The sequence below is a fragment of the Scomber japonicus genome, chromosome 22 (genome assembly GCF_027409825.1).
Source record: "Scomber japonicus isolate fScoJap1 chromosome 22, fScoJap1.pri, whole genome shotgun sequence".
NCBI lineage: Eukaryota > Metazoa > Chordata > Actinopteri > Scombriformes > Scombridae > Scomber > Scomber japonicus.
Window position 1 is genome coordinate 27974469 of NC_070599.1, and position 14225 is coordinate 27988693.

At 42.0% G+C, this 14225-nt stretch overlaps 3 protein-coding genes across 3 annotated transcripts in view; all 3 read left to right on the forward strand.

Annotated features, from left to right (window-relative positions):
* Positions 1-14225, forward strand: part of LOC128383674 (zinc finger protein 271-like) — a gene marked incomplete at its 5' end in the record, with an annotated part of 108849 nt that overhangs the window by 37192 nt on the left and 57432 nt on the right. The gene's annotated exons all lie outside the window — the stretch shown is intronic.
* Positions 197-5098, forward strand: LOC128384149 (cytochrome b5 domain-containing protein 1). Its single transcript, XM_053343738.1, has 4 exons — positions 197-320; positions 2112-2188; positions 3274-3492; positions 4868-5098. Exons 1-4 carry the CDS (start codon positions 197-199, stop codon positions 5096-5098), a joined length of 651 nt encoding a protein of 216 aa, XP_053199713.1.
* LOC128383850 (C-type lectin domain family 10 member A-like) lies at positions 7624-13603 on the forward strand. The gene is made up of 9 exons (XM_053343439.1): positions 7624-7747; positions 8708-8825; positions 8916-9023; positions 9280-9378; positions 9515-9562; positions 9651-9743; positions 9832-9986; positions 10653-10762; positions 13439-13603. The coding sequence occupies exons 2-9, from the start codon at positions 8747-8749 to the stop codon at positions 13593-13595; spliced, it is 849 nt and encodes a 282-aa protein (XP_053199414.1). The 5' UTR covers positions 7624-7747; positions 8708-8746; the 3' UTR covers positions 13596-13603.

Below are 14225 nucleotides of genomic sequence, written 5' to 3' on the forward strand. Positions count from 1 at the left end.
CTAAGCTCACGAGCTAAAATACGTTTAAATTCCAACGTTTATTTGACGTCACAGGCCCCTCCCCCTCGCTCCCACGTGGTTGCTATAGTAACATGGCAACAACGCTCCTGTAACCGTTAAAACGATAAACTGCTGTTATTTAGCTCGTGTTAAACATGATTTAGCTTTAGTTAGTTAGTTTATTAGTTTTTAAAGAATGACGGAGAGACCGAAGTACTTCACTCCCAGAGAGGTCTCAGCTCACAACACCGCAGAGGACCTTTGGGTGTCTTTATTAGGAAAGGTGTGTGACCTCACCCCGCTGATGACGCAATGCAAAGGTGAGAGCTCACCTGCACACTACATCACTATAATACTGCAGTACTTTTACTGTAATACTGCATACTACATCACTATAATACTGCAGTACTTTTACTGTAATACTGCATACTACATCACTATAATACTGCAGTACTTTTACTGTAATACTGCATACTACGTCACTATAATACTGCAGTACTTTTACTGTAATACTGCATACTACATCACTATAATACTGTAGTACTTTTACTGTAATACTGCATACTACATCACTATAATACTGCAGTACTTTTACTGTAATACTGCATACTACATCACTATAATACTGTAGTACTTTTACTGTAATACTGCACACTACATCACTATAATACTGTAGTACTTTTACTGTAATACTGCATACTATATCACTCATTAATACTGCAGTACTTTTACTGTAATACTGCATACTACATCACTATAATACTGCAGTACTTTTACTGTAATACTGCATACTACATCACTATAATACTGCAGTACTTTTACTGTAATACTGCATACTACATCACTATAACACTGTAGTACTTTTACTGTAATACTGCATACTACATCACTCATAATACTGCAGTACTTTTACTGTAATACTGCATACTACATCACTATAATACTGTAGTACTTTTACTGTAATACTGCATACTATATCACTCATTAATACTGCAGTACTTTTACTGTAATACTGCATACTACACCACTATAATACTGCAGTACCGTTACTGTAATACTGCATACTACATCACTATAATACTGCAGTACTTTTACTGTAATACTGCATACTACATCACTATAATACTGCAGTACTTTTACTGTAATACTGCATACTACATCACTATAATACTGCAGTACTTTTACTGTAATACTGCATACTACATCACTATAATACTGCAGTACTTTTACTGTAATACTGCATACTACATCACTATAACACTGTAGTACTTTTACTGTAATACTGCATACTACATCACTCATAATACTGCAGTACTTTTACTGTAATACTGCATACTACATCACTATAATACTGTAGTACTTTTACTGTAATACTGCATACTATATCACTCATTAATACTGCAGTACTTTTACTGTAATACTGCATACTACACCACTATAATACTGCAGTACCTTTACTGTAATACTGCATACTACATCACTATAATACTGCAGTACTTTTACTGTAATACTGCATACTACATCACTATAATACTGCAGTACTTTTACTGTAATACTGCATACTACATCACTCATATAGTGTATATCATGTATAAAAAGAGATTTCTCCTCCAGTTGTGTAATTATAATAACTGTTTAAATTCCTCAGAGCTCAAATGATCAAACATTTCACATCTTAAGACAATAAAGATGACAGAAAAGTCCAAATAAAGTACAGCTTCATTACTTTCTGTTACTGGACAAACACAACATATAATATGAGCTCATTAGCTTCATTATAAAGAAACAGCACCAATGATAGCTGTCCATGTTGAGGGTTAACAGCTGCTCAGAGTAAAGGAGCTTTTCTTCTCCAAAATGTCAGAAAAAACAATAAATCTGGAGAATAAACAAAAGCTAATGAAAAATAATCAGTCGCAGCCCTGTAGCACAAATCAGCTTATTCTGTTTCATATCATCACAACCTGAATACTCTGGATGTTCTTGATGCTTCGACACTTTCTCTCCACTTTTTATTATTATATTTGAGACGTTAAAGTTTAAAATCACAGGAAAAGCATGTTTGATTTATAAAAGTGTAACACATTACGTATATCTATGTGTCCCTGCAGGTGACGCTCTGCTGTTACCCATCATGGAGTTTGCAGGAAAGGACATCAGCTCCTGGTTCGACCCCGACACCAAAGACGTGAGCGCCAACCACCGACCCAACCAATCAGTGCACTAACCCTAACCCCAACCACTGACCCAACCAATCAGTGCACTAACCCTAACCCCAACCACCGACCCATCCAATCAGTGCTCTCACCCTAACCCCAACCACCGACCTAACCAATCAGTGCACTAACCCTAACCCCAACCACCGACCCAACCAATCAGTGCACTAACCCTAACCCCAACCACCGACCCAACCAATCAGTGCACTAACTTTAACCACCCAACCAACCAATCAGTGCACTAACCCTAACCCCAACCACCGACCCAACCAATCAGTACACTAACCCTAACCCCAACCACCGACCCAACCAACCAATCAGTGCACTAACCCTAACCCCAACCACTGACCCAACCAATCAGTGCACTAACTCTAACCCCAACCACCGACCCAACCAATCAGTGCACTAACCCTGACCCCAACCACCGACCCAACCAACCAATCAGTGCACTAACCCTAACCCCAACCACTGACCCAACCAATCAGTGCACTAACCCTAACCCCAACCACCAACCCAACCAATCAGTGCACTAACCCCAACCACCCAACCAATCAGTGCACTAACCCTAACCCCAACCACCAACCCAACCAATCAGTGCACTAACCCCAACCACCCAACCAATCAGTGCACTAACCCTAACCCCAACCACCAACCCAACCAATCAGTGCACTAACCCTAACCCCAACCACCGACTCAACCAATCAGTGCACTAACCCTAACCACCCAACCAACCAATCAGTGCACTCACCCTAACCCCAACCACTGACCCAACCAATCAGTGGGCTAACCCTAACCCTAACCGCTGACCCAACCAATCAGTGCACTAACCCTAACCCCAACCACCGACCCAACCAATCAGTGCACTAACCCTAACCCCAACCACTGACCCAACCAATCAGTGCACTAACTCCAACCACCCAACCAATCAGTGCACTAACCCTAACCCCAACCACCGACCCAACCAATCAGTGCACTAACCCTAACCCTAACCACCGACCCAACCAATCAGTGCACTCACCCTAACCCTGTGCTGTGTGTGTGATGTGTCCGTCCTCAGGTCCTGAGATACGTCCACCCGCTCACTAACTGTGAGAGGTACTACACCCCCAGGGGGCGCTTCATACACGTGCCCCCCGCCGGGCCTCGCTCTGACTGGGTCAGCGTGGTGGGTCCGCCCTGGTGGAAGGACCAACGCTACGAGGTGGGACTGCTGACGGAGAAGACCAGGTGGATACGAGTCATCAACACGCTGACGTCTCAGGAGCAGCAGCTGGAGGTGAAATCATCCTTAGTTTAAACTCAGATTTGATTTATTACTGAAAAACAAAACAACGTGTATAAAGGTCAGTGATGAATAAGAGTCAACAAGATGAGCAATTAAAAAATATGTTAAAAAAATAGCAGCATCAGGTTTGTTAGAATGTACATTTAGTATTTTTGTTGGTTTTCTAGATAAATTCAGACTGAACTCCGCAGCAAGACATCATGGAGGTTACGCCCAGTTCAATATAATCAATATATTAAAAAAAGATCAATAAGAGAGATTTGAAATGACATTTGACCCATTTTATACCAAAAGACTGAATGCTCCTGAAAATGTCAAATGATGTAACCACAGTAGAATGATAGATATTAAATATGTGATCAGCTACAGTGTGTTTAAGTGGACTTATACTAATAATGACTTCATTTAAAACATGTAAATGTTTCCTGATCTCCATGGTAACCAGATGAAATTTAATATTTAGAACAATAGTATTCCATTAGCTTTATTTAATATAAAAGTTATAATGTAAGATCATGCCAAACTAGTTGATATGGTGTTAGGTAGGAAGGAAGGAAGGAAGGAAGGAAGGAAGGAAGGAAGGAAGGATGTAAGATCATGCCAAACTAGTTGATATGGTGTTAGGTAGGAAGGAAGGAAGGAAGGAAGGAAGGAAGGTGTTTTATTGACTATTTACTGTTTTTAAGCAAGTTGAATTATTTGGTACAAAGTTTTTATGGTTACACCACTTAGACATTTTTACCATTATCCTCTAATATATTCTCTCTAAATGGATTAAAAGCAGAAATTTGATGCTGGGTCCACAAAAAAAGAATGTGTGAAGTTATTGGTACGTTTATTTTCACATTTTAACCCTTTAAATTTAAACTGAACCTCATGGAGACTAACAACCTCACTGACCCAGATACAGTATTTCCAGATTCGTTCATACTGATACAGACTGGATGAAACCAGAAAGCTGTAGAACATGTTTCAGCCTCCTTCAGTATCTCAGTGATCAGTGATGTTAAACTGCAGACAGGATCAGCTGATTCACGACGGTTAATGAATGTTTGATCACATTTGAACAAATCTGTTGTAAAAATGTGTCTGAAAGAGAAAGCAGCTCCTGCCTGCAGCTGACACCACAGCAGACCATCTGATGAGCTTTAACTGGTTTCAAACAGGCTGAGAAGCTGCTGCTGCCACATCAGGAAGAACACATTGAGCTGATTAAATGCAGCTGAAGGAAAAAAACTCAGAGATCCACTTTAAGAACAGAGACGTCACTCTGGACAGTATTCACTGAAACAGTTTCTCACTGCAGCTGAAATCTGAAAGTAGATAAAGAAAAGTCGTGAGAAGTGTGACTGTGATTTGTGTTCAGGTGTGTTCGGAGGAGACTCTGGCTGAGATCCTGCAGCGTTACCTGCGCTACAACTGTCACGCCTGCAGCTACACCTGGAAGTACGACGGAGTCAGTCTGGACATGAGCGCCACGCTGAGCGAGAACAACGTCCCCGACGACGACCGGCAGCTGGAGGAGCTGCGCCTGGACCGAGACCTCTTCACCCCCGCCATCCTCCTCTACTTCAACGATGACCTCACTGAGGGATGACCTCTGACCTCGCTCTGACCTCACAGACACTAGCTGGCTGCCAACTGTCCCAGCTTCCTGAATGAGAGGCGTGATATTTGTTTAGTGGCTCGTATCTCAGGAACAGTTTAACATCTTTAAACTCTAACTTTAATGTTCCTGATTGGCTTAAAACTGCTGTTTCTGTTTTTTACTACTTAATAAAGCATTTGCAAAGACAGTGTGTTAACCTTCGTGTTCCTGTCAACTCCTGGATCAACATGCACCCGTTTGGGTTTGAGTGTTGGTAAGGTTCATAGAAGGTTTACAGATAGTTAATCAGCCTCATTTAAAGAAACTAAAGCTTCTTTCCGAGTTGACGCTGGGACGGTTAATAATCTGCAGAATAACAAAGTGCACACAAACAAAAAGAGGAACTACTGTTAAAAATACAAAACACGACTAGTCAGCAAAAAAATAGATAGATAGATAGATAGATAGATAGATGGACAGATAGACTGATAGATAGATAGACTGATAGATAGATAGATAGATAGATAGATAGACAGATAGACAGAAAAATAGATAGATAGATAGATAGATAGATAGATAGATAGATAGACAGATAGACAGACAGATAGATAGACGGATGGATGGATAGATAGATAGATAGATAGACAGATGGATAGATAGATAGATAGATAGACTGATGATAGATGGATAGATAGATAGATAGATAGGTAGATAGATAGATAGATAGATAGAGATAGATACATACATAGATAGATAGATAGATTGATAGATAGATAGATAGATAGATAGATAGATAGATAGATAGACAGATAGATAGATAGATAGATAGATAGATAGATAGATAGATAGACTGATGATAGATAGATAGATAGATAGATAGAGGGACAGATAGATAGATAGATAGACTGATAGATAGATGGATAGATAGATAGATGATAGATAGATAGATAGATAGATAGATAGATAGATAGATAGATAGACTGATAGATAGATAGATAGATAGATAGATAGACTGATGATAGATAGATAGATAGATAGATAGATAGAGGGACAGATAGATAGATAGATAGACTGATAGATAGATAGATAGATAGATAGATAGATAGATAGATAGACTGATAGATAGATGATAGACTGATAGACAGATAGACTGATAGATAGATAGACTGATGATAGATGGATACTGTACTGCACTATTGAACTCTGGTTTGGAGTGAAATACTCGACAGCTATTGGTTGAAGCTGTCGTGGGAAAGAGGAAGTAGACGTGGATTTCTTTTTCTTTTCAGAACTGTCACAGCTGAGTAAAGTTCAGACCTTGGTTTGGACTCGATGTTTGAGTCAAAGCAAGGAGTCTGAGTGAAACACCTGACGGGAACTATCTCTACCTCTCACTACTGTTCTTTATTATAGAGACTTTCTCACGCCTCCTTATCTGGTCTGTGGAGGTCTCGCTTTTTTAAACAGTTCAGAAGCACTTCAGTGTAAAAAGCATGCAGGCTAAAGTCTCTCAGCTGACAGTCACATAGTCAGAGTCAGCATTATTATATCTGTAGCAGTTGTATTCAATGTCTGATTGACTTTAATCTAGCGCCATCATCTGGTCAACATTTTAACTTCTCCAACTCTGTTAACCCTCCTGTTGTCCTTGAGTCAAGAAAGGAAGGGAGGGAGGAAGGAGGGAAGGAGGGAGGAAGGAAAGAAGGAAGAAGGAAGGAAAGGAGGGAAGGAAAGGAGAGAGGAAAGAAAGAGAGAAGGAGGGAATGAAGGAAAGCAGGGAAGGAGGAAGGAAAGGAGGGAGGAAAGAAAGAGAGAAGGAGGGAATTAAGGAAAGCAGGGAAGGATGAAGGAAAGGAGGAAGAAGGAAGGAAAGGAGGGAAAGAAAGGAGGGAGGAAAGAAAAAGCGAAGGAGGGAAAGAGAGAACAGTCAAAACGGACGGGGTCAATTTGACCCGGCAGGACGACACAAGGGTTAAATAAATGTAAATTAAATATATTCCCATCAACTCGGCTCGGATTAACTACATGTTCTCTGATTAGACTATTAGTTCATTTACAGGACTGTGATTAGTTACCAGCTGATTCATTGTTTGAGTCAAAAAAGTCAAATCTTCTCTGGCAGCAGCTTCTCACGTGTGAATATTTGACAGTAAAGTTAACATCTGTGTGACTGAATATGTGATACTCTGATCAATCACTGCTTTATTAAACTCTCCTCTAACAAAGACCACGCCAACTTAGATGTTCTGCAACTTAGTCATAAAACTTAATGAATGATTCCTGTGGAGTATGTTTTGAATGTGTTGTACATATAAGTTCATTTAGGGGAAGTGTTGACTGAGGATGGGTTTCTATTGCGAAAAAATGTGCTATAATAAAAGGGAAGTGGAGTGAATCACTGAAGACAGAACCAATCAGACTCCTCAGCAGAGACCTGCAGCTGTGAGAAATGTTATGAAACGTTTGGGCCAGATCCAGATCGATTTCCGAAATGATGACTGGTCAGTTTGTTGATTGAAGGGGCGGAACTGAGCTGGAAATGCAAACCTGCATAAAAAACCGTCTTATTTCTGGCGACGTTGGACAAAACTTCAGCTCAGGAAACATTGTGTTGTTTCATCTTCTGTTCTGCTGGACTCTTTCAGACACTTGAACGAGGTGAGGAACCTTTTTTCTCCTGTCATTTGCTGTGAGTGACTTCTTCCAGTGAGGTCTGATATAGTTATCTAGTTATCTAGAAGTTTAAATAGATGTTTGGTTTTATTCCTTTATGAGGAGACGAGATAACAACCTTTGGATTTATGTACAGACAGAATATAATGAAATAGTAAAACTGCATTTCCACCAGTGGAACGACGGTCTAAATTAGGTTCCAGGAAGATTTTACCTCCAAAAAGCTCCTGCTGGAGGAGGGAGGTGGTGGTGGAAGGGAAGACCTCTGATTGATCGAACACACACAGACGGCTGCTTCAACCTTCATTCATAAAACAAGGAATTTCGTATCCGTTGAAGACGTGAGGAAGACATTTCTTTTCATTTGTTAACATTAAAAGTAAAGTTTATCTTCATTGTTGGCTTTCTGACTCATTATTTTTTAAAGATGAGAGAAAAAGAGAGAGGGAACAGTGAATGAGATTGCATAACTTATAAAATCCTCCAGGTGACTGTTGATTTTCGTTGAGAGACACTTATCGTACGTGTTGAGCATCCGTCCTGCCCTGAATCAGTCTTTAGTTTCACTTTAATTTCTGCTTTTTATTCGTTCTTCACACCTAAATCCTGCAGCTGCAACTACAAAGAACAGGACCAATCTGTGCTAATCTCTTCCTCTGAGGTCTAACCAGCAGGATCTACCTCAGATCCTCAAACAGAAAGCACAACCGAGACTTTAAAGTTCCCTGTTTGGTTCCTTCAGTCTGAAACAAGTCTCAACTGTACAGATGGTTTTTACATGTTTCTGTTTTGATGTATTTGGCAGCTCGTGTTGCCAGTAAATAGTAATCCATTCATTATAATCATCCCTGATGGGACACCAGTCAGTATATTTGTCAGTATTACGTGTTAATATTATATATTTCAGATATTTTGGAGTTTCATCTGTCTCATTCTTGGCTGCAGTTTGGTGGCCAGTGAATCCAGCTCAGACTCAGAGACTCAATGTCTTCACCCTACGTCACTATGACCAACAACTACCCTCATGACAACGAGGTGGACAACAGCAGCCTTTGGGCCAGAGGTACCTGTCTGACTGTCACTTTGTGAACTGTAACTTCAGCTTTACACCCACATGAGTCCTGAACTGTGTCTCCACCGGTCCGTCTGTTAGGGACCGCACTTGTCTCCTTCTCCGGCATCTCCAGGTTCAGACGCTGGTTGTTTCCTGGTGTGACGGCTGCAGTCATCCTGATTGTGATCATAGCATTCGGAGTCAGCAGTGAGCACACACACACACACACACACACACACACACACACACACACACACACACACACACACACACACACACACACACACAATAATAGCATGTGAAATATATTAATATATGCTCTGGTGGAAGAAATGTTCAGATTCTTTACTTTACAAGGACAGAAAGACAAAGACAAACACAGACACTTTGATTTAGGGTGTATAACAGTGTGTGTGTGTGTGTGTGTGTGTGTGTGTGTGTGTGTGTGTGTGTGTGTGATCAGACACAAGGACGTCGAATCGCCTGGGGTCCATGGAGAAAACTGTTTCCAACCTGACTGACATCATCCAATCCCTGAACACCTCACTGCAACACATTCAAAGTAACACACACACACACACACACACACACACACACACACAGAAACATCATTAGATTATTAATAGTGAAGCATCAGTGTTAGAGCAGCATGTTACTGTGTGATTTACAGTGCTAATGTGCTTTTCTGTCGTTTACAGAAGCAGCTGAGTTTGCTGCAGAGAAGAACAACGACCAGGTGGCTTCAGGTCGGTCTGACTCACTGTGGAGTGTCATATTTCATCTGGATTCACGATGATGTTGCATAAACTGTGTTTGTTCTGTTTGCATGTTCAGTGACGGATGCGTTGAAGCATCTGACAGTGCTGGAGGGCCTCAGCAAGAGCGTCGCCGCACTCCAATGTGCCTTTGAACGCATCATCAACAACAGTAAGTACACATGAAGTCACATCGTTAAGTAGTACAGGCAGACAGATGCTAACACCTGTACCTGTACCTGTACCTGTCTGTCTCTCAGGCTCAGCATCTGGTGGCTGTTGTCCTCTGGGTTGGGATCGGTCTGAGTCCAGTTGTTATTACTTCAGCATCGATAACCTTTCCTGGAACGATTCCAGAGACTGGTGTGACAAACATGGAGCTCACCTGGTCATCTTCCTCACTGACAAGGAGTGGGTGAGACAGCCTCAGACAGACATCTCAGCACAGTGGTCCCAGTGGTCCCAGTGGTCCCAGTGTGTCCATATGAACAGTAAAGAGGTTTTCCTCTCTGTAATCATTCCTCCTGTTCAGACTATTAACAGATGTCAGTGATGGAGGACTGAATCCACAGTGTGTCATTTGTCTTCCTCCTCCTCCTTCTTGTTCTTTCTTCCTCTTTTTAATTTTCTTTCTTTTGTTCTTTCTTTCTAATATCTTCATATTAGCTTCAGATCAACTTTTAAATCCATGTTTCCACAGAAGGAGGACTGTGGATTTAGTCCTCCATCACTTCCTGTAAACATGATGAAGGATCTAATGCTCAGTATGAACAGGAGGAATCATTACACATACACACACACACACACACACACACACACACACACACACACACACACACACACACACACACACACACATAAACACACTGACTGTTGGTTTAAGCCAGACAGTAACAGGATGATAACATGCATAACATTACATGATAAAGGTTATATATACATACAGAGAATATTTGGCTAAAGAAGCTAAAACACCATGGAGCTAATGAGATGTTAACGGCTTTAAGGTTAGTGGAAAACTCGAAATGCCCCCAGCGTCATGACATCATGTAACGTTGATGTCTCTCTGCTGTCTGTCCAGGAGTTTGTGAGCAGGCATGCAGATCACGTGTGGTACTGGGTCGGTCTGAGTGACTGGAGAACAGGAAGGTGGGAGTGGGTCAACCAGACACCGTACATGATGAATCGCAAGTAAGCCCACGTCTTCATTACGCCTTTCAAACTATGCAACCATCACTGCCCAAATACTAACATGTGTCCTTTACGTTAGCATCGATGTTCAGCAACACATCCACTAGAGGGCAGGAGTAACCTTTTACCTTATACCTTTATAAGAAAGAAGCACAATTGGAGACAGTGGTGGAACAGAAGCAGTCTTTCAATCGATGCCAAAAGTCAGTACAAAGGCCATCCATCAAAAAAAGTACAGAATCAGCAGGTGAAGAGGCAAAAACTGGTCAAAAAACACAAAAGGCTCATAAGGAACTAACTAAATAATGCTGGGAACAAGATGAACTGACACAGAGGAGGAAACAGACAGACTAAATACTCTACAGAGAGACAATGAGACACAGGTGGAACACGTTGGGGGGGTGGGAGTGGGTCAACCAAACACCGTACATGATGAATCGCAAGTAAGCCCACGTCTTCATTACGCCTTTCAAACTATGCAACCATCACTGCCCAAATACTAACATGTGTCCTTTACGTTAGCATCGATGTTCAGCAACACATCCACTAGAGGGCAGGAGTCACCTTTTACTTTATACCTTTATAAGAAAGAAGCACCATTGGAGACAGTGTTGAAAATCAATACCAAAAGTCAGTACAAAGGCCATCCGTCAAAGAAAGTACAGAATCGGCAGGTGAAGAGGCAAAAACTGGTCAAAAAACACAAAAGGCTCATAAGGAACTAACTAAATAATGCTGGGAACAAGATGAACTGACACAGAGGAGGAAACAGACAGACTAAATACTCTACAGGGAGACAATGAGACACAGGTGGAACATGTTGGGGCGGTGGGAGTGGGTCAACCAGACACCGTACATGATGAATCGCAAGTAAGCCCACGTCTTCATTACGCCTTTCAAACTATGCAACCATCACTGCCCAAATACTAACATGTGTCCCTTACGTTAGCATCGATGTTCAGCAACACATCCACTAGAGGGCAGGAGTCACCTCTTACCTTATATCTTTATAAGAAAGAAGCACCATTGGAGACAGTGGTGGAACAGAAGCAGTCTTTGAATCGATGCCAAAAGTCAGTACAAAGGCCATCCATCAAAAAAAGTACAGAATCGGCAGGTGAAGAGGCAAAAACTGGTCAAAAAACACAAAAGGCTCACAAGGAACTAACTAAATAATGCTGGGAACAAGATGAACTGGCACAGAAGGGGAAACAGACAGACTAAATACTCTACAGGTAGACAATGAGACACAGGTGGAACACATTGGGGGGGGTGGGAGTGGGTCAACCAGACACCGTACATGATGAATCGCAAGTAAGCCCACGTCTTCATTACGCCTTTCAAACTATGCAACCGTCACTGCCCAAATACTAACGTGTCCTTTACGTTAGCGTGGTTGTTCAGCAACACGTCCACTAGAGGGCAGGAGTCACCTTTTACCTTATACCTTTATAAGAAAGAAGCACCATTGGAGACAGGGTTGAAAATCAATACCAAAAGTCAGTACAAAGGACATCCGTCAAAAACAGTACAGAATCAGCAGGTGAAGAGGCAAAAACTGGTCAAAAAACCCAAAAGGCTCATAAGGAACTAACTAAATAATGCTGGGAACAAGCTGAACTGACACAGAGGGGGAAAAAGACAGACTAAATACTCTACAGGGAGACAATGTGAGACATACAGTAGGTGGAACACGTTGGGTGGGGCGGCAGGTAATCAGACAGGTGAGACAGACATGAGGACAGGAAGTGAAGGACCTGAAAAGAGACTGAAAAACTAAATAAAATTTCAAAACTATAAAAACCTTGGTGACAATACTAACCCTAACCGCTAGCTGCGTGGTATTGTTATCTGTTGTCTGTATCTTATCCTTTACTGTAACTTATTGTATAATTGCTGCTAACATTGTGCCTTCTTTTATATTTTTATGTTGTTGTTTGTTTTTATGGTATGTCTGTCTGTCTGTCTTTTAATGTGAGGACTACGGGTGGAAATTAGCCTTGAGCTAAACCCGGTATATTTACAAGACGTCATTGCACCAGTTGTCCATTAATATACATTAATATGCATTAATATGCATTGTCCTCGGCAAATAATAATAATAATAATAATGCATTTTATTTAAAGGCGCCTTTCAAAGCACTCCAGGACAGCTTACAAGGCACACATAACACAAAAACAGTACATCAAACAATATAAATCAGGTGACATTTAGTGCAAAGATAAAGAATAAATATGAACGTGACTTCAAAGTGCATTAATATAATAATAAACAAGAATGAAGATTGCATAGTTAAAGGGAGATAGAGTAGGCCACTCTGAATAGGAGCGTTTTCAGGCGGGATTTAAAGGTGGAGACAGAGTCTGAAGTGCGAATGTCAGGTGGGAGAGACTTCCTGAGGCGGGGGGGTTAGGGTTAGGGTTAGGGTGGGGGGGGGGGCAGATCGGCTGAAAGCTCTTGACCCCATGGTGGTTAAGTTGGCAGATGGAGCGAAGAGCTGGTTGGCAGAGGAGGATCGGAGAGTTCGAGAAGGTGTGTAGATGTGGATAAGTTCAGAGAGATATGATGGTGGCAGGTTGGGAAGGGTCAGGGGTCGGGGGGGGGGGGGGGGGTTTAGGGAGGGGGTGATAGTGTTGTTTTAAACATGTCCTGTAACACGTCTTTGTGCTTTCCAGGCAGTGGGTTCCCGGTCAGCCCGACAGCTCCACCGACCACGGCCAGGGTCGGGGACACGAGGACTGCGCCCACCTTCATAGCACCGGGCGCCTCAAAGACGCTTTCTGCAGCACCCGCATGAGATACATCTGCCAGAAGAACAGTCTGAGCATCTAAACTCTGAACCTGGGCTCAAACCTTCCTTCCTTCCTTCCTTCCTTCCTTCCTTCCTTCCTTCACCCACATGAGATACATCTGCCAGAAGAACAGTCTGAGCATCTAAACTCTGAACCTGGGCTCAAATCTTCCTTCCTTCCTTCCTTCCTTCCTTCCTTCCTTCCCTCCATCTGTCCTTCCTTCCTTCCTTCCTTCCTTCCTTCCTTCCTTCCTTCCTTCCTTTCTTCCTTCCTTCTTTCCTTCCTTCCTTCCTTCCTTCTTTCCTTCCTTTCTTCCTTCCTTCCTTCCTTCCTTCCCTCCATCTGCCCTTCCTTCCTTCCTTCCTTCCCTCCATCTGTCCTTCCTTCCTTCCTTCATTCCTTCCTTCCTTCCTTCCTTCCTTCTTTCCTTCCTTTCTTCCTTCCTTCCTTCCTTCCTTCCTTCCTTCCTTCCTTCCTTCACCCGCATGAGATACATCTGCCAGAAGAACAGTCTGAGCATCTAAACTCTGAACCTGGGCTCAAACCTTCCTTCCTTCATTCCTTCCTTCCTTCCTTCCCTCAATCTGTCCTTCCTTCACCTGCATGAGATACATCTGCCAGAAGAACAGTCTGAGCATCTAAACTCTGAACCTGGGCTCAAACCTTCCTT

What these genes read in the sequence shown, in the direction of transcription:
- LOC128383850 (XM_053343439.1), top strand. Translation starts at nt 8,747, where the DNA reads ATGTCTTCACCCTACGTCACTATGACCAACAACTACCCTCATGACAAC. An exon ending in TCCTCACTGACAAGGAGTGG is followed by an intron (nt 9,987 to 10,652) that starts GTGAGACAGCCT and finishes CTGTCTGTCCAG; the next exon opens with GAGTTTGTGAGCAGGCATGC. An exon ending in CCGTACATGATGAATCGCAA is followed by an intron (nt 10,763 to 13,438) that starts GTAAGCCCACGT and finishes TGTGCTTTCCAG; the next exon opens with GCAGTGGGTTCCCGGTCAGC.
- LOC128384149 (XM_053343738.1), top strand. Translation starts at nt 197, where the DNA reads ATGACGGAGAGACCGAAGTACTTCACTCCCAGAGAGGTCTCAGCTCAC. An exon ending in TCGACCCCGACACCAAAGAC is followed by an intron (nt 2,189 to 3,273) that starts GTGAGCGCCAAC and finishes GTCCGTCCTCAG; the next exon opens with GTCCTGAGATACGTCCACCC. An exon ending in CTCAGGAGCAGCAGCTGGAG is followed by an intron (nt 3,493 to 4,867) that starts GTGAAATCATCC and finishes ATTTGTGTTCAG; the next exon opens with GTGTGTTCGGAGGAGACTCT.